The sequence below is a fragment of the Corvus cornix genome, chromosome 8 (genome assembly GCF_000738735.6).
Source record: "Corvus cornix cornix isolate S_Up_H32 chromosome 8, ASM73873v5, whole genome shotgun sequence".
Lineage (NCBI taxonomy): Eukaryota > Metazoa > Chordata > Aves > Passeriformes > Corvidae > Corvus > Corvus cornix.
In genome coordinates, this window is record NC_046338.1 from 27711250 (window position 1) to 27735427 (window position 24178).

Sequence of the window (24178 nt, forward strand, 5' to 3'; positions counted from 1 at the left end):
ATGCTTCCTTCATATGCTAAGCAAATAACACGAGATTTCAAGTTTAAATTTCAGATTAATTTAAAGATTATTCTCTTAAAATGTTGATGGTGCTTGTGTTTGAGTGAGTTTCCCTGGGAGTCTGTTATTGGACAAGAGAAGACTGTTTTTTGGCAAAGAGAAGAAAGGATGCAGGGACATATGTCCAGAGCTGAAAGAAATGGAAATGTTGGGAAGGGAATGAGAAGGGTTTGAGAAATTTTGATCTGTAGTGGTCCTTGACTGGGATGGAAAGGAGGAAGGGGGAAGTCACTGGAATGGAAGACTTAGATCCTGATGTTGAGCTTTCTTGCAGTTCCTCCTGAAATTAGGGATCAAGATAAGGTGACAAATACATCTGTGGTTGTTCATCACCCTGTAAGTCTCTTCTGTGAAGTAACTGGTAACCCCTTCCCAGTCATCTCCTGGTATAAGGATGATATCCAGGTATGTGGGATTAATCTAACTGCGGACTTTTGAGGGCTTGACATGAGAACTCATTCAAAATAAATACATGTACATGCCTTTATGTATATTTAAGTGCTCTAAGAACACCCCCACAGGAAGGCAGCTAAATATGGCTCATCCATTAATTCTGTAAGTCAAATGTAAACTCTTTATTTTCAATATTCCCTTACGAATTTGCCTTAGAAATCTCCCTGTCTTGTAGGTGCCAGTCCGTGCAGAGGCGACCAATATTGCCATTTTTTTCATTCTATGGGTGGCAAAATAAGAACCTTCAGAGGTGAATGGACTTCCTCAGGATTATCCTTGAGTCCTCTGTTTTCTACATGTGGCTGATTAAGTCACAGTTTAAGATGAGGAGAGGTCCCTTTATGCACTCGTGGGACTGCCCATTGCTGCTGGATGGAGTTTCCCCACTCCCTGCCCTAGGCTGAGCTACAAACCATATTGAATAAATTGCAGCAGGGCAGGAGATTAGTGCTGAAACTGAAAGGGGAAACAGATTATCCTTCCACTAAAACTACCATTTTCTTATAAAAATCCAGCTGTGATACTTGGCTGCTGTAGCTTGGATCACATAAGGCTAATGTCTCGGGTTCCTCTAAGGTTGTGGAAAGCAGTGCTCTCCAGATTTTGCACAACGGGAAGATACTGAAGCTCCTGAAAGCTACTGCTGAGGACGCTGGACAATATTCATGCAAAGCCATAAATGTAGCAGGAAGTTCTGAGAAGCTGTTTAACCTCCATATACTCGGTTAGTTCCATGGCTTTGGGGTTGATTTTTGTTTGGTTTGGGTTTTAGTTGGTGACTGGAAAAATGGTTGACATTTAAGAAGCCAATAAATTTCAAGTCATTATGAATAGATTCTTCCACTCACTGATGATGAACTATTTGCTGCTGAAGCACTGAGTGCTTAAACTTTGCCATTCTTGTAGCAACCCAGACAAAATGCTGCTTTTGATTTCTGGGCTGTGGTGCCTTGTTTTGTATTTGGGGTGTGCAGTGTGACATAGAGGTGTTCCCCGGTACAGTTCACCAGTGCAGGTGTGGAGGTGCTTGTCACGATAGACAGGCTGTTGTGATCTGCGGAATTCCCTCTGCAGTGAACATGAAAGGTGTTTCAAGGGAACAGTCAGATCCACTGCTGCATTCCCTTCAGTCACAGGGCACAGCTTCCCTGGCTAAATACCAGTCCTTCCTTAATGTTTGTCTTTTTAAAGTTCCACCAAGCATAATAGGTGGCAATACCGCTGGTGAAGTGGCAGTCATCCTCAACCAGGAAATCCGTCTGGAATGCAGAGCCAAAGGCTTCCCTGTTCCTGACATTCACTGGTTCAAGGATGGCAAGTGAGTATATTGCAGCTTTTGTGGTTTGTGTCAGGCTCATCCTCCCCTAGAGCAAAGAGGGAGGAGGTTCAGTGTTCAACTACGTAGTGTTAATTCAGTGCCATCAGCATTTGGGGTGGTGTGAGGTGGTAAATTCTTTAATCAAAACTTAACATCCCATTTTTCTTTCTGAACTCACCCATTATTGGCACTTGCAGAGCAGATATTGGGTTTTTGGTGCAAGGTGACGGTGAAGCAAGATAAGCAGAACCATTTCTTTGGGTTTATTCTGTGAGTTATTCTGCCTGAATTATTTTAAACACATCATTAGTTAAAATGCAGTTGTTTAGCTGAGATGATTTTTTCACTGGTAGACAGAGCTCATATCAAACATTTTGCTGGCTAGTGCCTTGTGCAGTTCTGCATATATACATTAAAGGTTTGAAATACATATAGGTGTATACAAAGGTTTGTATACATACATACAGTAAAGATTTGAAAACATTTATAGCCTGCATGTTTCCATTCCTCATCTCATCTTCCAGGAAAGCACACCAGGAGAAGAATTCTTGATGGCTTAAATATTAGCTGAAAACCCAGCTGGGCTGGGTGTTTTTGGTGTTTTAACAATGTAGTTCAGTGTAGGCATTGGTCAGGACTCACAGGTATCCTGCTGTGGCAATTCCTTACTCTTTGCTATGGATATGTAGTTCCTGTGTAATAGTTGACATTTTGTTATCGGCAAAGGCCTGGCATGACTAAATAAATTAGGAAAAGGAGCTGAGGTAAGACATGTGACTCTGGCTCTGATGCTGGCATCCTGGAGGTCTGCGAAAAGTACTTTCTGTGGTTAGGTTTCTTTTAGAAGCTAAGAGTAGAGTTAGTCATAATAGCTTGTCACTGCATGGCGGTTCTTGTGATTAAAGCCATTAATTTAGTGCTAAATGGCACTCTTGAATGGTACAATTACTGCCACCAAAGGGCCTCTTCTTCTTACTGGCAGTTTAAATTAATGCTGAAAGGGTGGGGGCAGAGTTCTGTGAAGCAAAATGGTCTCTGTTTCAGGCCCTTGTTTTTGGGTGATCCCAATGTTGAGCTCCTGTACAGGAACCAAGTTCTCCACATCAGGAGTGCTCGCAGGGTTGACAAGGGTCGCTACCAGTGCAGCGCCACCAACACTGCTGGCAAACAGGTGAAGGAGGTCAGGCTCATTGTCCACGGTAAGTTTATGGAATGCCTGGTCCCAGAAGATCCTCTTGTTCTACTCATCAGGTTTCTTTTATACTCAGGCAAATACAAATTAAGTCTCTGATGCTACAAAATTTGTGTGTAAACTTAATTTAATAGTCATGTGTTCACAAAATTACCTTTTAGAGTATTTGTATGTATGAAGTTAAGTATGGATGTAGTCTTTGCAGGCTTGGAAAAACACCTTGAAGTGGTGTTTATATGATTTTTTTTTTCTAATTAGCGAAAGCCAGAAATCTTGAATGGCATTCTCAAATTCTGCTATTAGTTTCAACTGAATTATTTTATTATCACATTGGCTTTATTGCTTTGATCTGTCTTAAGGAGGAGAAAATTAGTAAGATTTTGATTTTAACATGCATTTGGTCTTATTTTACTTAACCTGGTCCTAGGATACACCCTGTGCCTTATGGGACTCAGAAATTCTTGTGCCTGGAGTGTGAGGGGTAGGGATTTGAGTCTCCGAGCTCTCAAGTCCTCACTTGCTATAGATTTGTTCCTGAATGTTGTGTGTGATTCTGTGAACTTAATGTGCATTATTTCTCTCATCTGGGACATTTCTGAAGCACAGAGCACCCACAGGCACAGGAATGTGGCTGTACACCAGTCATGGTGAAACTTTTTTCTATCATGAGCAAAGAATGCTGGGAAGACTTGCAGGGGATTGTGACTGTTCTGAGATTAGAGGAATAAAATGGCTCCCCTCCTCCCCCACCAGATAAAATCCTCGTAGATGAGTCGATTTATTTCAGATTCTTCAGGAAAGATGAATTTATGACAGCAGAATGGAACTTCTCTTTATTTTTATATTTCTCATTAGTCCTGTCTGGACAAACAGAAGCCCACAGAGTAAGTGAGGAACCTCAATGCTAATTCCTGCTAGTTCTTACTTTGTTTCAGCTGTTTAGCCCTGCTTTTGGCTGTGATAGTTTTCCAAAACACCATATTAAAACCATTCCTCATCTCTGATAGAGAAATGCATTTGCCTTTGAACTGGGTGTGTTTTGGCAGATTCGGTGGACTTGGGGTTTTTGATACAAAATAATGTTTAATTAGTAAATATTTCATTGTAGTTTGATAATTGCAGGACCTGTCTCAGGTGGGGATTCATCCATTCACAGACACTTTGCTTTACATTTCTGCAGTGGTGTTTTCAATGACTACTATGGAAGTTAGAGGAATCCGTGGATGTACTGAGCATGTTTGGCAGCAGAGGAGTTAATGTGTCTGCCAGATGTATCTGGTACTTTCAGCAGCCATAAATTTAGTCGTTGCCAATTGCACTGTGTTTTTATTGCTTCTATAGAGATTTACGGACTCTTTATATTGGCTGATTTACACAAGAGCTTGCTTGCTAGAAAAATCCGAGTCCTGCTGCCTAGAGAGCGAGGGAAATGACTATGGGCCAAAAAGCTTCAAAAATAGGAGTATAAAGCAAGACTGTTAAGCTCATACTTAGTCTCAAAGTAAGTGACTTCACCCTCAGAAGTTTGGAGCATGGAGCAGTTCCCACTGCCGTTGTGGAGGCTCTTGGGTGTGTTTGGTATTTTCAATAGAAGGATGCTTCCTGGGAGGATGCACCTCCCTAGGTATCCAGGGATTGCTCTTTCTTTGGAGATAGGGAAGAGGGCTGCCCAAATGCATTGCAGGAGGCACGGAGGCCCAGCTGTCCTAACCTGGCACACGTTGGAACCTGGTGGCCTTTTTGTTCTGTTCTCTTCATGCTTTCAACGCTGTGTGCCTTGGAGAACTGTACAGGTGATAGATCAGCGCTGCTGGGCAAAGAACTAAACAAAACACAGCAGGAAGGGTTGGAAGGCTGATGAAGATATTTTATTCTTACAGCATTTTAATGTTTTGTTTAAATCTGCACGTACTTGTAGCCTAAGGCTTTAATGTTGCTGTTTTGTCTTTTGAACTAGTCCCCCCTAGTATTAAGGGAGGAAACACTACCACAGAGGTATCGGTGCTCCTCAACAACCTGATAAATCTGGAATGTGAAACCAAGGGAATCCCTGTGCCCACCATCGCCTGGTACAAGGATGGGCAGCATGTGATTTCCAGCCCCCAGGCTCTGTATGTGGATAGAGGGCAGTTCCTGCAGATCCCGCGGGCGCAGGTGTCAGACTCTGCGCAGTACTCGTGTCGTGTGAGCAGCGCTGCGGGGACTGCAGAGAAGCTGTTCCACGTGGATGTCTATGGTGAGGGACAGCTCCTGGACTGCTTAATTGCTCCTGCAGAACAGCTGTAGGACACATTTTCAGCCTCTGCAGCCTGGCAGTGGCTGTGATTAAACTCTGGCCTCTGTTGGCAGGGCTGTGTAGAGGGAGATTTAGACCCTCTGCTTTATGGGACTCTCCAACAACTCATGACTTCATGGAATCATAGAATGGTGTGGGTTGAAAGGGATCTTAAAGCCCATCCAGTGCCGCCCCCCACCCCATGCCCCCCATCTTCCACCATCCCAGATTTGCTTTAAGCTCCGTCCAACCTGGCCTTGGACACTCCCAGGGATCCAGGGGCAGCCACAGCTTCTCTTGGCACCCTGTGCCAGGGCCTCCCCACCCTCACAGGGAACCATTGCTTCCTGATACCCCATCTAACCCTGCCCTCCCTTCACCAGCCTTGGTACCATGCTTTCTTCTACTCAACTATTTCTTTTCCATGTATATCATTCTCTATCTCACATCTCCATGCTAAACAATACTTACTTGAAAGACCCACTCTGGGTGGGATCTTTAGTGTACTCTTTTAAGTCCTTCTTCTCTAGTTCTTCCCTCTCAGAGTCCTGCATATCCTCTGTTTTATACAGCTGGTCAGTTCTGAACTACATCATTTGACTTCTCTGCCTTGCCTTGCCCCAGCAGCAAATTCTCACATGAAATTGTGCGTGACGTGATGGCAGATGGAGCTAGAGTGGGTGGAACGAACCCATTTTCTATTAATACATTTTCTGGCTACAGAATTAATGGCTTGCAATATATTTTTTCCTTCCTGCAGTTCCTCCAGTAATCGAAGGCAATGCTGACGCAGCCCAGAGCAGGAAGGTGGTTGCTGGTAATTCCCTGACGTTGGAGTGTAAGGCTGCTGGCAACCCTCCCCCTCTCCTGACCTGGTTAAAAGATAGGGTTCCAGTGAAAGCAAGTGACAAGCTCCGTATCCTGGCTGGGGGGAAGCAGCTGGAGATCCTGAACACCGTTGAGGCTGACCGGGGCCAGTACTGGTGTGTGGCCACAAGCATAGCTGGAGAACAAGAAATCAAGTATGATGTTGAAATCTTAGGTGTGTGAGCTGCGGATTTATCAGATTCCTTTAAACCTAAGATGGAAAAGTTCCATAAAACCTATGGTTTTATTTCTGTTGGTATCAATATATTAAGATCAGTTAGTCACGCTCTGTATCTAGCTGGACCTGGGCACTGCACAACTTTTCTGTCCAGGGCTACAGGACAGTTGAAGACTTGTACTTTCAGGTTAGTTCTTGAAGGTTTTTTGTGTGTGTGGTAGGTAAATACTATTCTCAGTAACCTCTAAAATTCTTCTTACTTGTCTTCAGAGAAGAAAATCACAGAAATCCATGAAAAATATTGCTGAGTAGTTGCCTCTGGGAGAGGACATCTTTCTCTGAATTTGAGTTGTGCAAGTTTTGAATCTTATACTGAAAAAAATACTTTTTCTTCTATACCCCTTGAATCCATTACCACAGTCTGTATCTCAGCAGTCCCTTCTGAATGTCTTGAGGTAAATGAATGTGAATGTGAATTCACATTGTGAATTGTGAATTCACATTGTGAAAAAAATGTGAATCACCTTCTCCTGACATGGAAGAGAACTGTAAAGAACTGATTTTTAGGTTTTGCTCACTTGAACATAATACTGAATGCAGATGTAGAGCATCCCTTCTGCTTCTGCAGGTAAATGTCACTGATCTTGATAATGGACGAGCAGTGTGGCAGTGCTTCCTTCCCAGAGAGGATGAGACAGGGTGAAGAGGACCTGGAAGAGTATCCTCTGCACCTTTGTTTTCTCCTTCTGCTGGCAGAGGGTGCTAAAAGGCCCCTCCTTCCCACCCATTCACAAGGTTCTTCTGACAGAATCTGGAAAACACAACCAAACAAGAAATAGTAAAAAAGTGTGAACAGTGATTTGAAGCCACAAAATGTCACTGGGCAGATGTTTCCCTTCAAAAAGGAACAGTGGTTCATAATGAATCAGGGTATGTTTAACAGTGCTATTTGAGAGAGACTTGTTTGATATTTGTGATGTGTAAATGTTTCTGTTGGTGGATTTTTCTCTCTTACAGTGCCACCATTTGTGGAAGGTGGGGATGAGCTCTTGGGCTACATTGTGATCCTCCATAACCCTTTAGAGCTGGATTGTTCAGCAAGAGGGACACCCTCACCAACTATCACGTAAGGGCACTGATACGACAGTAGAAAAAATACAGATAAATCTGCTGGTTCGTTAGGTGAGCTTTATGAGCCACCTGTGTTAATCAGTTGGTGGTTAATGAGTAGAGGACAAACTCCTGGCTCTGCTGATAACACCATCAGGCACTCACTTGGCAACATCAGGATTTTATTTTAAAGTAGTTTTGTTTGTTGTGCCAATGTCCATGTCCTGGAGATTAGGATAGAAAACAAGAGCAGACAAAACTGTAAGTTCTTTGCTAACACAACTTAATGTGCCCTTTTCTTCTGCCACCCATGACTGCTTTTGCTTTGGAGGTTCCTCTCTGCCTCTGGTGGTATGTGTTGTCACCTTTCTGACATTGTCTTCAGTGGCTGTTCCCCAATACTCCCTTTCTGATAGACCCTGCAATCCATGGCACTCAGACAAGGGGAATACAACCTGGCACCTGCAGACTTCCCTAGAAATGCAGAGTTACTGAGGAATTCTGTTTAATAGAATTGTGCATATTTTAGGAGTGTCATTGATCTTACTTTCACAGACATCTGAGATGGAACTTTCTTTTTGGTAGGTGGTTCAAAGATGGTCAACCAGCTGGAGAGGAGGCTGGACACAAGGTCTTATTAAACGGACAGAAACTTTTAATCTCTCAAGCTCAAGTGTCAGACAGCGGCCGCTATAAGTGTGTGGCTGCAAACAAGGCGGGAGAACATGCAAAGGAATTTGATGTTACAGTGCACGGTAGGTTACTCAAGGTGGACAGGAAGCAGCAGACTTCTTTTATTTCAAATCTGTGGCAAGAAGGTGCTCAAACTTTCTATAAATGTTTGTTTGTATTAGCAGGTTGAAAAACTGGAGAGGGGATTAGATGAAATAGAATCATAGAATGGTTTGGGTTGGACACCAGCTGTGGCAGGGGCACCTTCCACTAGATCTGGAAGTAGAAGTAAAGCTGCACTTACCTCTGGATTATGGCTTCTATACATTTAAATGTACATGTTTAAATGATGCATAATTTTTGTTTCTGGTGCTATTTGCAGTTCCTCCAACCATTAAATCAGCTGGGCCTTCTGAGAGAGCAGTTGTGCTCCACAAGCCTGTGACGCTGCAGTGCATAGCCAGTGGCATCCCCAGCCCTTCCATAACCTGGTTAAAAGATGGACAGCCAGTAAACACAGCCAGGGGAAATATCAGAGTAAGCATGATTCTTTTATGGGGTCCAAACCATGGAAGATAATTGCAGTAAGTTATACACGTTAGTGCTTCTTTTCCTTTTGCTTCCCTCACCCTGTAATACGAAAGTGCTTAAGATCCATCTTGCAGAGTGAGGGGCTTTTTACCTGCCTAGGGTGGTGTCTCAGGTAATAGCAGTGTTTAGCCGACCGAATCCCACTAGACACCTCGTATCAGCAGAGTCCATGACTGGAAATTCAGAATCTGTCTCCTTCCAGTGGTATTTTGCCCTTCAAGGTCAAGTGGTTATCTGCTGATTGTGAGGTGGCTCTAGCCAGTCGTCCCTGTGAGGCGGGATTAGCTGAGCTGTTCTGTAATCACTGCAGCATCTACCTGTAATTCCCTTCTCCTGGTGAGATCCTGCCTTTCCATGAAGAGCCCTCCCGAGGGCTTGCATGTTCCTAGGGTGAGTGCTTGCAATGACTTTCATTTCCCATGGCTGGAGCAGTTTTTGGCATCTTGCCTGCAGTCTCCTCTGACTGCCTGCACCTCGTCAGCTGGATCTCCTCACACCTGTACAGCTCCTGATGCTGCTGTCCCAGGGCCACTGGCATCTCTGACCCAGCTGTATCCTCTTTCCATGAGCCGGGTTGGGAGGGGATGAGCCTGGCTGTGTCCATTTGCCCTCTTGCCGAGCGGCTGTGCCGGGGACAGTGGTGTCACATGGGGACAGTGGTGTCACACGGCTCCTCTCTGTGTTTGGGAACAGCTGGAGGCCTCGGGCCGTGTCCTGCAGCTTGGCAAGGCCCTGCCCGGAGACGCCGCCCGCTACACCTGCGTGGCCACCAATGCCGCGGGGGAGGCCCAGCAGCACACCCGGCTCCACGTGCACGGTAATGCGGCCCAACGGGGCTGTCCCACAGCTCTTGCAGCTGGGCTCACTTTGCTCTGGCTTTTCTCCTGGCTCTGCACATCCACCTCTTGGTTCTCCTTCTCTGTCCCACTCCATTAGTAAGGCAAAACTGGCTTTTGTAGAGTTCAGCCTCTTGCCTGTGGTACCAGAGGACACAGAAAGGAGCAGGTACCTCTGCTGCTCAGAGGTATCCCAAAAAGTCAAACACATTCCTACTAACCCATCCCTCAGAAGGGTACTCTTTGAATCAATGTGTGATATACCACCACTGGCATTACTAATTCCATCCAAGCTTTTTGTGGATATTGGTATTCCCCGTGACCCTGCAATGGGAAATTTTTACAGGAATAACTTTACTGAGAAAGGAGCATTTTCTTGCAAGGGGATTTTTCATCCTGTTTAAAAGGAATTTTCTTTTGCAGCTAAAAACAGTGTAAAAAGAATCAGGGAAACTTGAGAAGTTGTTCTTTGCATGTGAATTTAAAAAACGCTCTCACCATGATTTATGTATATTTGGCTCAGAAATGGTCACGAAGTGTTGTGCATTGCTGATGTGAGCCAGTCCTCAAAGGAGGTATGGGAATCCTCAGGAGGTGCAGGAATAGTCTGTGGCAATATTCTCACAGAGTATGGCTATGTTGACTTTTATTGCCAAACCAAGCCAGTAACTGGAAAATGTTAAACTGAAGCGAGGAGAGGTTGCAGAGTCTCCGTGGATGAGACCTAGAGAAGCCACACTCAGACTGTGATAGTTGCATCACAACTAATTTCAGTGTCAGTCCCTTGCTCATAAAGCTCTCCTTTGCTGTCAGTCTTCATGTTCAAAGTGTCATTATCTGGTGTTTCTGTCATGTTTCAGATTTCTGAACTTCAGGAAGGTTAAAGCTGTCTACACCACTCAGTTTACTCTCACCAGGTGAAGTGAGAGGAGCTTGCCACAAGAAAGAATTGCTGTTCTGTGTTGTGTACCCATTACTTGCAAATATACTTTAAGTTCCATTCTTCCTGAAAAAAATTAACATTAACAAAAATAATGTTTTATTCTTCTTACAACTAATGAGATTATATAATTAGAGAGTATTCCCATTTCAGAGATGAACTTTCTGAAGAAATTCCTTGGTCATCCAGCAGTTGAAACTTGTGCAACTCATTGCCCAAAGTTTCTCCAAGGGTAGATGACTTTGTGATTGGATGCTCTGCTAGCTGGGTGGCTGAATTAATGAAAACCTGCTGCCTTTGTCTTTTCCCAGAACCACCCAGTCTGGAAGATGCAGGAAAAACATTAAATGAAACCGTGGTGGTGAATAATCCAATCCATCTTGAATGCAAAGCGTCTGGGAACCCTCTGCCAGGTATCCATGTGCACCTCAGGGAACATCTCATAAAGGGTTTCACTTTCATGTGTCTTTGGAAAGTAATGGATGTGCTGAACGTGGAGCTAATTGTGTGGTTTTAAACCAGCTAGAAACTGTGTGATGGGAAATGTCAATGTATGGGCTGACATGGAGGAAGGACTGAGGAATTCAGTGATCCCCACTGATACATGAGTGAAAACACATCACAAGGATAATCTATTCCCTTGTGATGCCCTGTCCACAGGCAGGAGCACTGTTGGATTTCTACTGAATGAGCTTTAAAGACATCCACTTTTATCTCCTGTCAGGTCAGTATTTGTTAGTGTAAGGCAGATCTAAAATACTTCATGGATTGAGTGTGCCTGTCAAGTGTGCCCATGTCTGGGATTTTTCTAATGTGTGGTTTTTGTTACCTGATAAGATATAAAAAGGCATGTTATTATGAGAGCAATTTGCTGTATCAATTATTGTAGAGCAAAAGAGGGGGAATAGTTACTAAGAGCTTACATCTAATATAGCAAATTATTCTTGTGCTGATTATAGCAACACTTTCAGAAGAAGGATGTTACTAATTTCAGATGTGCATCCAGCTTCTCCTTTTCTGCCTTTTCAATAATTAATTCACAGCAAAGTATTATTTTCTAGAATAATTTATACTTACATTAAAAAATTAAAATATTGAGGAACTAAAATGTTACAAAAGCATAAGAATTTTATATCTTTTTTACACTCATTTAAATTTTTTTTCCTCCCTTTTTCCTCCAAATTTTCAGTTATTTTAGAACAAACAGTTAAAATGATGGATTTTAGATCATTTTATGCAATAAGAACAGTTTGGTCACCCCTGGTATGATGTGATGGCCCATCCTATTGTCAAGATATAACATTAGTCAGGAAAGTGAGAGCACAGCATCCCACTGGAAAAGAGAGAAGCTGTGTGCAAGTCTTGTCTGTCAGTCAGGCCAGAGCACTTTGTGGGTGTGAGTCTTTCCCCAAAACCCCTTGTGTATTACAGGTAATCATTCCATGAGTAGTAATTTCATCTGAGTAGTGAAGTGGTGCCAGCAAAGCCTCAGTGACCCATTCTCCTGATGGATGGTGCCATCTTTTGGCTGAGATGCAAAATCCACAGATTTTCTTGGTTGTCAACTTCTATAAAATTTTCTTCTGCAGTAACACCAGTTTTCTGCTCTTTATTTTCATTTTGTAACCTGCCAGTTGCACTTTGATTTGGTTGCTTACATTTTGATTCTTTGTCCCAGGTAGTTCAGTTTCATGTAGTGACAATTTAGGGTAAAAGGTAAAAAAATTTGATACATATTATAGAATCCCTGGATGGTTTGGGTTGGAAGGGACCTCAAAGCTCATCTCCTTCCATCCCCCTGCCATGGGCAGGGACACCTTCATATTTTTGTGTGGTTTTAAACAGCTGCTCTTCACCTTGGTGTAAGATAAGTAAATTTCCTATAATTTGCTTTGCGTGATAATTTTTCAATTTCAGAACACTTTTCCATAAATATCTAGGGAGGGTGTGGATGATAGTGTCCAATTTGCTGTTGAATTCTGGAGCATAGTCAGTATTTTGTACAAATCTTCCAATTTCCTAATTTTCTGTTGCATTTTATTATTCTTAATCACAATTAACACTGCCATTGACTGTTAAAGGTGGGCATTGTGTGTGAAAGCTGAGGTGGCCGGGGTGATGGCTCCATGCTGCTGTGTTTGTCGGGGTTGTTGGTGACTTGTCCCTGTTCCTCCCCCGCAGCCATCTCATGGTCCAAGGACGGGCGAGCGCTGGGTGACAGGGGGCAGGTGCTGCACATCGAGGGCGCACAGGTGGCCGACTCCGGCCTCTACAGGTGCCTGGCTGCCAACGCCGCGGGCACCGCCGAGCTGCTCTACAGCCTCCAGGTCCATGGTGAGTGCTGAACTGTAGGAACCTGGAGTGCTGAGAATATTTCTCTGCCTGTTTTTAAGGGTTTTTACCCCCCTGAACAACACTGTTTTAGCCTCAAACCTTGGAAAAAATTACCAACGGTCAGACAAGAACTAGAAAATACAGTGGTGTGAATTAGGTGATAGACTACTATGTAAGATTGTCACAGGGTGAAAAATTTAGAGATTTTGGGCTTCTCTTTGTAGTAAGTAAATAAGAGTAAAAAATATCAAAATGGAGGATTGTTGTTGTTCTCTAAAGCTTCTTCTCTTTCTTCTCCTACTCCATATTCTGCAGTAAAAGTAGTTTGGAATGATTGGATAGAGAATTCCACAGTTCCTAGTTGTGTTACTGAATAATTTGTAGGAAAGTGAAAATAATGTACATTTTTAGTAACTATTGGTTAAAATATCTTTAAAAGGCTGTGTAAATCTTGATAGAGAGGGCTCACTCCTGCTTTTCTGTGCTCTATGCTGTACCTGGGTCACGCTAGTGGCTCTGTTCCTCTGATAAGACTTAATAAACAACTATCTGGAAGCATTGAAACTCAAGGAAAAGTCTCAGTTTATCTTTGAAACTCCTTGCAAGGACTTTCAGCAAATTCTCTCCCATCTGGAGGGACTTGATTTATGGCACAGTAAAGTGTCACTGAACCACGGAACTGTCACTCCTGGAGCTTGGGAAAACACCTCTGAGAGCATCGAGTCCAACCGTTCCCCCAGTGCCACCAAGGCCACCACTGACCCATGTCCCCAAGTGCCACGTCCACATGGCTTTTAAATCCCTCCAGGGATGGGGACTCCACCACTGCCCTGGGCAGCTGTGCCAGTGTCTGACTACCCTATCCATGAAGAAATTTGTCCTAATATCCAAATTAACCTCCCCACCCCCAGCACGACTTGAGGCTGTTTCCTTTTGCCCTGTATTGTGACACTTAGGAATAACACTTGCAAGCTCCACCTTTGCTTTCCTCCTTTTCCAGTTTGCTAAACAGACTTGGTGTCACTTGTCACATGATCACAGAATCCCAGGATGGTTTGGGTTGGAAGGGACCTTAAACCCCATCCAGTGCCACCCTCTGCCATGGGCAGGGACACCTTCTGCTATCCCAGGTTGCTCCAAACCCCATCCAACCTGGCCTTGGACGCTTCCAGCGATCATGGGGCAATCACAGTTTCTCTGGGAATTCCATTTCAGGGCCTTCACCACCCTCACAGCCAGGAATTCCTTTCCAATATCCCATGTAACCCTGCCCTCTGGCAGTGGGAAGCCATTCCCCCTTGTCCTGGCACTCCATGCTCTTCACTCTTTTGTTTTCTCAGTGACACTAGAATAGGTGTTTTGAATGCAGAAAATGTGCCAAGGGAAGGCATTTCTAGGAAGAATGAATTTGTGGAAGAGATATTTTGTTTAAGGGATCATTGGAGCAATTTGGAGGGCCCTGGCAGTTGCTGGGGTTTGTTTTAGGTGACTTTGAAGTTCACAGTAGACAAAGAACACAGGTCAAATTCTCTTTCATAATTCAGGAGTTTTAAAGAAAAATGTGCTGTGCCTAGTAAGGTGAAGTGGAAGTGTGGGTGTTTACTGACATGAGACACCTGAGCAAAAGCCAAATCGGAGCTTTTCCAGTGATTTCAGTGGCTTTTGGATGTGGCCATAACCTAAATTCTTATCTTTGATTCATGCATGTGCATGTAGCTGGTTTTCTGTGGGAGTCTTCCATGCAAAAGTGTGGCCCAAATTTGGCACAGTGTCCCCAGCTGAGATGCACACAGAGTATATAGTTCCTATTAATGTTAATTAATGACTTGGGCGGTGCGTTTCCATGGGTTTAATGACCATCATGGGAAAAACTGATGGCACAAGACACAGTCAAAGGCAATTAACCCCACCCAGTGATGAATTCCCAGGAAATCCTCAGAGCAAAGGTCATTATTCTAGTTAAATGAAACATAACCCCTCAGTACATGTGCGTCTTTTTAGGGGTGGTGGAATTTCAGTGAACACGTCCAAAGTTTTCGAGGGAGCTAAAACTTTATTACTAAAACACAGAGCTTCCCCTTCTAGAACAGAGTACGTGCAGTTGCAGCCACAGCTAATTGCATCAAAGGAACTAATTGCATCAAACCTCCTGTCCATGAACCTGCTTCATTCAGCTCGTGTCTCTCCAGGCTGACAGTGGAGAGCTGCTGGAATTCATCATCCACAGGTTTATCATCCACTGTCCTTAGAGTTTATGAGCTTGAGAAGACAAAACTTGAGTGTTTTGCCCTCTTTACCAGTGGAAGCAATGACTCCTTAATAGAGAGCAGGCTCAAATGCCAAGTATTGAAAGTTGTGCTGCATTTATGGAACGGCTGCTCTAGATTTCCATGAGCACCTGCCTTGGCCAGCTACTGGTCTTATTCACCAGTTTCTGTTGTTAATAGTGTTATCAGATCTTTTTGGCATTAAAAACAATCCTTGATACTGCAGGCTTAACACTGAATGGAACGAGGGAGGCCAACTGAAGGAAGCAGGTGGAATTCCAGTTTAGTATATTCATAGGATTTCATTGCATACTCATTTTTTTCACTTCTTTCTCCCCACTGTAGCTTTCTCAGGCATTTGAGAACAATGAATGCCATTGCATTGCAATAGGAGGAACTCTGTGTGTAGGGAAAAAATTATAAAATTATAAAATCCTGTGCCTTTTTTCTGCCCTTACTGCTATTACTGAAATAGATGTAAGAGTGAGGAGAATCACAGAATCATGGAATGGTTTGGGTTGGAAGGGACCTTAAAGCCCATCCAGTTCCACCCCCTGCCGTGGGCAGGGACACCTTCCACTATGCCAGGATGCTCCAAGCCCCGTCCAGCCTGGCCTTGGACACTTTCAGAGGTGGGGCAGCCACAACCTGAGTTACAGGCTCTTAGAGGTTGCTAAATTCATTAATGAATCTTATTTTGAGTGCAGAATTTATGCAAGTTTTCTCCCTCACACAGGGGCATATGTATGAGTAGCTCACACCATTCTCATCTCTTTGCAGGAGTGACTTCAAGCATTACATTTTCGTCTGATACTGACTTCCAAACTTAGTGATAAAGTTATTAGTGGTAGGAGCAAATAGAATAGTTTTGATTCTCCTAGTACATGAAACATCTTCCTTTTTTAATGATTCTTGTCTCCCTTTCTATCTGAGCCCTACAACATTTGCTAGACTGTGTGCCTAGAGTAAGTGTTTTAGACGTTCCATTACAATGTTTTTTGTCATCACACAGGCAGATGTTTTCCAGTCTAATCTGATAAACGTTTCTGTATGCTGTGCCAGGCCAATTTATCACTCTGTGTATGGATTTGCTTTATGTGGTTTATATGGTAAACTCCTTTAATCCCCACCACTCCTAAAGCCTTTAACAAAGTCTAAATGGAATAGTAGAAAAGTTTGAGGGGATATTTTCTGGTTTTATGGTGTGGTTCCTGGGTTTCACAGCTGTCCTCTGGGCTGTGGGCCCAGTCCCACATACATTGCTCATAGTAGTTTCACTGCAGTTATCTGCCTGCTCGTGCAAGGGAAGAGCAGGATCGGGCAGAGAGCAAAGATGTGACAAGAGTTCAGTAGGAGTAACATGAGAAAAGAGAAGTAACATCCAAAACTAGGCAGCCTATTTAATTTCGTTGTGATTGATACTCTTATGTAGCTGTTACAGCCCTTTTACTGTGCGTTTATTTTCAGTCCCCCCATCCATCTCTGGCAGCAGTGACATGGTGACAGTGGTGGTCAATAATCCAGTGAGGCTGGAGTGTGAAGCCAGAGGCATCCCTGCCCCTATCCTGACGTGGCTGAAGGATGGGAGCCCTGTGTACAGCATCAACAATGGACTCCAGGTACCAGGGTCAGATCTGCTCTATCTGTGGTGTTCCCTGTTGTGGGAGGAGGCTTTTAAGTCAGTGCAGTTTAATGGAAGAGAGTAAGTCGGAGGATTTATAATAAAAATATAAGGCCTTTTGCTCTGGGTTATTTGTGTGAGTTTAGCTCCAGTAATTGCTGTGTGAAGTGGAAGATAAAGATGCATTGAAATAAAGTGGTCCTTTCAGCTGATGTCATACTGAGTAAGTTTGCATCAACATGTTTTCCACTTGCTGGGAAGAAGAGGAAATTGGACCAAATTCCTCTGCTGAAGATATCTGGAGAGCTCATTACATACAACAGTAATTCAGAAAAGAAAACCAACCTCTGATGTAAGGAGATATTTCAGAGGTAAAATGAGAGGCCATGGTTGGTTTTCGTAAGCTGATTTTACTATCTGAAAGGAAAGAGAGGAAATTTGTGTTCTGTAGGGACAGCTCAGGGCACAGATGAAAGGTGTGACAGCATGTTTGAAGCTGGTGGGAGGGAGGGGCGTCCAGGTCCTGCGAAGTCTTGAGAATGCCAGGAGTTCCCTATGGACTGGCATGAAGTTAGAGTTCTGCTTTTGCAAGTCTGGACTAGAAGAGAACACGGGGAGCAGGGGGACGGTGGAAAGCAGTGGCGAAACAAGCGTTTCACTTTGAAATGAACCCTAAGAGCTCCCCCTGCCTGTGTTTGACACTGGGGTGTGTCCGAAGGTGCTGTGCTCCCGTTGCAGGTCCTGTCCGGGGGCCGGGTGCTGGCACTGTCCAGTGCCCAGCTCAGTGACACGGGGACATACACGTGTGTGGCAGTCAACGCTGCGGGGGAGAGCCAGAGGGACATCGACCTCCGCGTTTATGGTGAGTGACAGATGTTTTTGTTTTGGTCCTGAGAGCTGTTCTTGGAGCTTTAATTTAACACACTGGGCCCAGACCCTGAGCAGCACTGAGTAAAACCAGTCCCAACCTGTAACGGAAGGCCAGGTGAGGAGGAGGGCTTTGTGTATGGAAGTTAAAATACATATATATATATATATACATATATATATATATATATATGTATATACGTATATATATGCATATCTACCCTCATTTACTAAAGCATGTAGGTGTGTCCTTCTATGTATCCTTGAAGAAGTGTAACTGCAACAACTGAAATGTAACTGTAACTGAATTCACAAGTTTAATGCATAAATGCTCATTTATAAATGATAAAAGAAAATATGAGTTTGTGTAAAACCACGTAGATCTGCCGGGTGAGAGATATTCTTGGGGCCAGCGCTCTGTTGTCTTTACTGCACTGGAAGAAGTCACTGGGAGTTCCCCATCCAGCTCTGCTGAGGATGAACAGTATGTGAAATGAGGATGAAAAATAATCTGTCGTTTGTTTTAGAAATGTTACGGTACCAGATGTGTAGAGAGGCATTTGGAATTGAGGCACCTTTGGGTTTTGCTTCTGCTTTCAGTAGGTCAGTGGTTGGACTCTGCCAGTTTCCAGCATTATGGCAATCCCAAGTGGAAAACCTTGCAAGAAAAGTTAGGAGTCGGGATGAGTTCTGAGCAGGGACAGCTGGCCAGGTTATTTGTTCCTGAGTTTGGCTTTCAGAATTGCCTCCCTTGGTTAGGGTACCCCTGACTGAAGTCCTGGTGTCTTTTGCATCTGAAAGGGGCAGTTCAGAAATCTACTCTGCTGTGGCAAGCGAGCCTGGGTTAACATAAGCTGGAATATTTTATTTCTAGAGCAAGGAATGTCAGGGTCTCCTTTGGAGTTTGGGGACGGGTGTGTATGTCTGTATAATGTGACATAGATATATTTATTATTCCTCTTTTATTTTTTGTAATCTCTGTCCATTTTAGCTGAAGGAAATGAAGAGAGTTAGTTAGGAGTTGTGTATGTTTAAAATTAGTGTTGTATTAGAAGCTGGCCAGGGTTGAGCTCAGCTGCAGGACCAGCTTGAGTGAGATTGTCACCACAAAGTAATACTGCTCTTCAGACTTGCCTCATAAGGGCAATCTAATTAAGAAGCCACAGGAGAAAAATAACTTGGAGTACAGTTGGACCTGGGTTCGTTGGAAATCTGCACTGAGCCAGGAGTTGGAACAAGCTTGGTTACTTACAGTTACTATGAGCATAATTAGATTAATTTTAAACCCAGTTCCTTCAGAAATAAATGCTTTAATGTCCGTCTCTGTGTCGTAAACTCAGTTTCCTTTTGAGCACGTTTCAATTCATTTAGCTGAGAGGAAAAGTAATTGGTGGAAAAGTCTTTGGAAATAAATTTGCCTTCTGCAGGAATGGATCAGCTTCCAATTTTCAGTTCCACAATACTCATAAAGAATCTGGGCCTTTGTGAGTTCTAGAAAGAAAAAAAGATAAACAAATTTTTTTTTTTTCCACTTACTATATTTCTTATCCACAGGGACCAGGCTTTTCCCTAAATTATTTCCAAACTGTGAAATCAGCAGCTCTGCTCTGTACTTCCTGGGCAAGAAACACAAAGCTTGATTGTTCCTGGTCTTTTCAAGCCACCTCAAGAGCTGTCTTGCTGTCCCCTGAGTGCCACTTTGGGACGTGTTCTGGTCTCCCATATGTGATTAACCCAATGTCCCTTTTCTCACAGACAGTCCCACTGCCTCCCTTCTCACCCCAAGGTTCTGTGCACTCAGACCCTCAGTGTCTGGGGTAATGGTTTCCAAAACTAAAGGGCAAAGGAAATGTGACAACAAAGGTTCTTATATTTGGTCCTGGTCAACTTCTTGGGGGGCAGTATTTCCTCCATGTTCTTTTTGACTCCAGCCATGAACAATTCCCCCACGGAAAATTGCTGACTTGCTGTGTTCCAAGGTTTGGTTCTCAGTTGCCTTTTCAGTTACTTTTGTTTTTCTGATTGTGGAAACACAAAATTTAAAAACAGGCGGAAAAAATGTGTCTCCTTAAATCCTGACACTGTTCAAGAACAGCTAATAGGTTTCAATTGAAGTGTCCAGTCTTTTGGGTTTTTTTATTTCTACACAGAAAACTTTCCTTCCAAGAGCAGATTTTTCTACTGTCTGATTTGGAAGTAATAGTGTATAATGAGGTTATCACTGAACTGCAGGACAAATGTAAATATAGTGCTCAGTGCCAACAACTGCAGTAATTAGTAGGTCCCACACAAGCCTGATACATGAGCTAATTGTAGATTATGATTTGTTGATTAAGTCGTTAACCCATTGACTCGCTTGCCAACTGTGTAAGTTCTCATTCTCTCAGCTGTATTTGGCCATCTCTGGACAAATTCTCTGTAAGTCAGAGTTTTTCTTAAAGCCAAGTATCCTTCTTGGCACTGTCTGGAACAGCTTAAGACATTTTCGGCTTCTAGGGCTGATTATTATCTCGTGAGCTTTTTGGCTCAGCAGCTCTTTTTCTTTTTAGCAGGAATGCATTCCCCCATTTTTATATACTGGGTATTTACCTTTCTAGCTACATTTCAAGGGAGTTTTTTGCTCGTCTTGGCTTATCCTTATGATTTCTCTGTAGCTGATACCTCACTAGGGTGTATTTTGTGTGGAAGATAAGTAACAAAAATTATTATTGTGGTTTTTGTGGTATAAAGAAGACTGAAGTTGTGTGTCAGAAAGATGTAAAGTGTCATTTTATCTTTGCTAAGTGAAGTCCCTTAACTCCACATTATGTTTGCTCTGGGAAGTCTTCAGTGCCCAAAGGTCCCTTAGTTTGAGCAATAGGACAAGAGGAAACAGCCTCAGGTTGTTCTGGGGGAGGTTCAGGTTGGATATTAGGAAAAATTTCTCCGTAGGAAGGGTGGTCAGGCACTGGCACAGCTGCCCAGGGCAGAGGTGGAGTCCCCATCCCCGGAGGGATTTAAGACCTGTGGGTGTTGCCCCTGGGGACAGTGCTGGGGAATGGTTGGACTCGACGGTCTCAGAGGCTTTTCCAAGGTAACCCAAGTGTGTGATTGCGTTGGTGCAGTTCCCCCTGACATCGTGGGTGAGGAGCAGAACGTGTCGGTGCTGCTGGGCCAGGCGCTGGAGCTGCGGTGCCACGGCAGCGCTGTGCCCCCGCCCCGCCTCGCCTGGCTCAGGGACGGGCGGCCCTTGCTGGAGAAGCCAGGCCTGAGCATCTCTGGAGATGGGAGCGTGCTGAAGGTAAACTGGGCAGGCAGGGCATGCTGGGGTTCCTTCCTGGGGAGTTACCCCCTCCGTGGAGGTGGGACAGCATTGGGCTCTCTGGGGCTGATGCCTTAGGTTTTAACTTCTATATTTTTCAAATCCTATATTGCTTAGTGTGTAACTCTGAAACTCCATACAGCCTGTTAGCTACTGTTCTCTCATCCTGGTTCGACATACCAAACCCTCTCTGGGCCTGAACTCAAGGACACCTTGTTGTCCCAGGCCCCAAAATATGTGAACTAAAGCCTCTGACAGGAGGAGCAAACTTGGGGTAATTACATCACTACCTGAAATTGTAATTGGAGAATTAACCCTGATATGCAAATGGACCAAACTTATAAAAGTGTGAAAAACCTATGACCCAGCATCCATCTTGGGTGGAGCCCCTTGGAGGCTTTTGACTGCCCAGGGTGTACCTTTGAAGGCCCTTCAAATAAATACCTGTTTTCATTCTCTAATCTTGTCTAGCTTCTGTTTTCAGGTAGCCACTTCAAGGTATCAGGGCAGCAGAGAGTAGTGGGTGAGGAGGGAGGAATGTCGGAGAACCCCAGCTGTATGGGTACAGAGCTTGCTGGATGCATGCTCTATTATTAATACTCAGAGAGACATATGTAAAAATTAAATTGAAAGCTGAGCCCCCTCTCCCTGCATGTTTCATGAATAATTATGTAGGAAGAAGAAACCCAGGTTTTCCTTTTGTCCCCAGATTGAAGGAGCTCAAGTGCAGGACACTGGACGCTACACTTGTGAAGCAGCAAATGTTGCTGGGAAAACTGAGAAGAACTATAATGTCAATATTTGGGGTAAGATTTATTAAGCTTATTCCAGGAAGGGGAACGAAGCTCGGAGCTGAATTATGATGTGAGACACTGAAATACTCTGTAGTTCATCAACACTTGGTTGCTGAGGTATTCGTGCAGGGAGATGTTGTTGTATTTGCTGTACTTGAACAGGCCCAAGACAGTGCACACATTTTTCAAATTGTTTTAATTTAGTTCTAAATTAACACCAGTTATTCCACAGGCCTATGTTGGGCTTGCAGGAATGAGAGTAATTAGAGCTATAACTACGGAGTGGCATCCCTGCTCATGGCAGAGGGTTGGAATGAGATGGTCTTTAAGGTTCCTTCCAGCCCACACCATTCTGTGATGTATGAATCCGTGATAAATAACTGGGTTTGGATCCATAGCTTTAATGCCATTTAAAGTAGCATTCCAACTTTCCACTTACTTAAATGCTGAAGCATTGAAAATTAAGATTTAAAAAAGCTGCCTTACCTAGCTTTATTTGCTCTACAAACTTGTTGTTGCTGAATCATAAAAACAGCTTTAATAATTTTTTTCTGTGGCTCTGTAATGAACGTGGCTTAGGACATTATTTTAATAATTGCTTTTAAGGGGTTTTCTGCACCATCATTTTCTTCCCATATACAAATTGAAATGTCCTTGTTTTGCTATTATAAATCCATTTCCTGCTTTGGAGTCTCAAGACTAGAATTACCTACCAGGGTTAGTAACACTGAAATTACATTTTTTTAGTACAGGTTTCAAGTCTGTCATTATTAAAAGACCCGTTCATGGCATTTAAGTCAGAGGTGGGTGTTGCAGTACCATGCCATTTTCCCGTGCTGAGGCAAATACTGTGCAGGTCAGCCTCTGCTCTCCTCTCTCCCTCCCAGATATTTGCACAGGACCTTTGCTGGAGGGATTTGGATTTGTTCCTTTGTGCAGTAAGACCATTCCAGTAGGATTTGAGTGGAGGCATAATTCTTTGCTAGTTAGCAGCTTTGATGGGATAAGCTTGATAGAAACCACAGGCTGCCTGTGAAAGCCATCTGTGGATAATTGTTTGGAATTACAGTTTTCATTTACGCCCCAGCACCCAAAGTCCTCCTTGCCATATTTCAAAGTTTTAAATCCAGGAAATGTATCCTTCTGAGGGTTGGTGAGATCCTGAGAGCTAAGTGTGGATCCAGGAGCCAGCCCATGAGCTAAATGAAGAGAATGGCACAGGCTTGTCCTGACTGGAAGCAGGGCAAATCAAGAGTAAATCAGACAGTACCGTAAGGCTCTTGGCAGTGTTGTTTCAAACCCCACACATCTGGTTGCTGCTGTAGAGCTGGAGGCGTCAGAAGGAGAAGCTGGCTACTGTCACATGCATTAAAAATGTGCTGTGTAAGTTGTCCACCAGGGAGGTTTTATTTGCCAGGTTCAACCTACATTCTCCTCTGCTTTTTTTTGCTCCCTACCTATGCTATTTTCATCTGATGGAAATGGTTCCCTGATTCCTAATAGGCAATTAGCCCTTCCCTAGGGATTGAACCAAAGTGCTTTAAGACTTTAAGAATCAGAGTAAAATACTGGTCCCTTTTGTCTGCAGCTGGTGTAGAGTCACAGAGCTGTAAAACAAAGATCCCTCTGTTGTGGGAGGGTGATCAGAGGGGTGGGATCCATAGCCTTGGATATGGCAGCCAGTGTGCTGATGCCGGAAAAATTCAAAGGAAAAATGTAGGCTGAATTTTTAAAGTCACTGATGATGATGATCTCTGTGGGTTTATTAGCTGAGGCCATGAATGAGGCAGGCTCTTAGAGTTGGAGTCAGTTGACGAAGTTCCCCAAACCAGCTTTGTGCGGTGAAGTCCATTCAAAGGCAGCCCAAAATAAAGCCTGTGCATGCAGCAGCCCTCCAAGCCCAGAAGGATGGATGCAGTTATTCCCAAGTGTATTGTTTCCTACCCAGGGCCTGGTTAGCATTGAGGAAACAATCCTTGCAAGTGCTTCAGAGCTGAATGGGGGAGATTTTGCGTGAGGGTCATTTGGGGTTTACTGCTGGCTGATAATGTGTTGTTTCAAAGGCCGCACTTATTTGGCTTTTCTTTGCAGTGTCACCAAGTATTTCTGGCTTGGATGGCAGCAGCTCTCAGCTGACAGTCACTGAAGGGAGTTTGATTAGTCTGATCTGTGAGTCCAGTGGCATCCCACCACCCAGTCTCACCTGGAAAAAGAATGGTGGGTAACTGCCCATTGTCTGTTTTATAAAGCAAATGGGATAATTCTGACCTGCTGGGTTTTCTTTTCATCTTGTTTACATTTTGGATGGTGTGTTCTGAGGAGCTCAAGCATGCAGATATCTGCATGCAGCCCTGACATTGAGTAAAATGAACTCCAGGAGCAGATTATTCCCTTCTCTCTGTCTCACCTCTGCTTGGATTAGGTGTCACTGTTCCTAAAGGTGCAGGAGAAGTGCAGTGCTGAGATTGCTCAGCTGACAAAAATGAACTGTGGAGCACATAA

At 43.8% G+C, this 24178-nt stretch overlaps 1 protein-coding gene across 1 annotated transcript in view; it reads left to right on the top strand.

Moving 5' to 3' along the window:
- Window positions 1-24178, top strand: part of HMCN1 (hemicentin 1) — a 173542-nt gene that overhangs the window by 82994 nt on the left and 66370 nt on the right. Inside the window, 17 exon segments of the mRNA XM_039555766.1 lie at window positions 335-465; window positions 1090-1237; window positions 1705-1831; window positions 2876-3030; window positions 4981-5259; window positions 6059-6340; window positions 7361-7469; window positions 8039-8208; window positions 8508-8662; window positions 9410-9533; window positions 10804-10905; window positions 12674-12826; window positions 16561-16712; window positions 17453-17576; window positions 20686-20861; window positions 21592-21688; window positions 23768-23893. Of these exon segments, the coding sequence (XP_039411700.1) occupies window positions 335-465; window positions 1090-1237; window positions 1705-1831; window positions 2876-3030; window positions 4981-5259; window positions 6059-6340; window positions 7361-7469; window positions 8039-8208; window positions 8508-8662; window positions 9410-9533; window positions 10804-10905; window positions 12674-12826; window positions 16561-16712; window positions 17453-17576; window positions 20686-20861; window positions 21592-21688; window positions 23768-23893 (2610 nt within the window).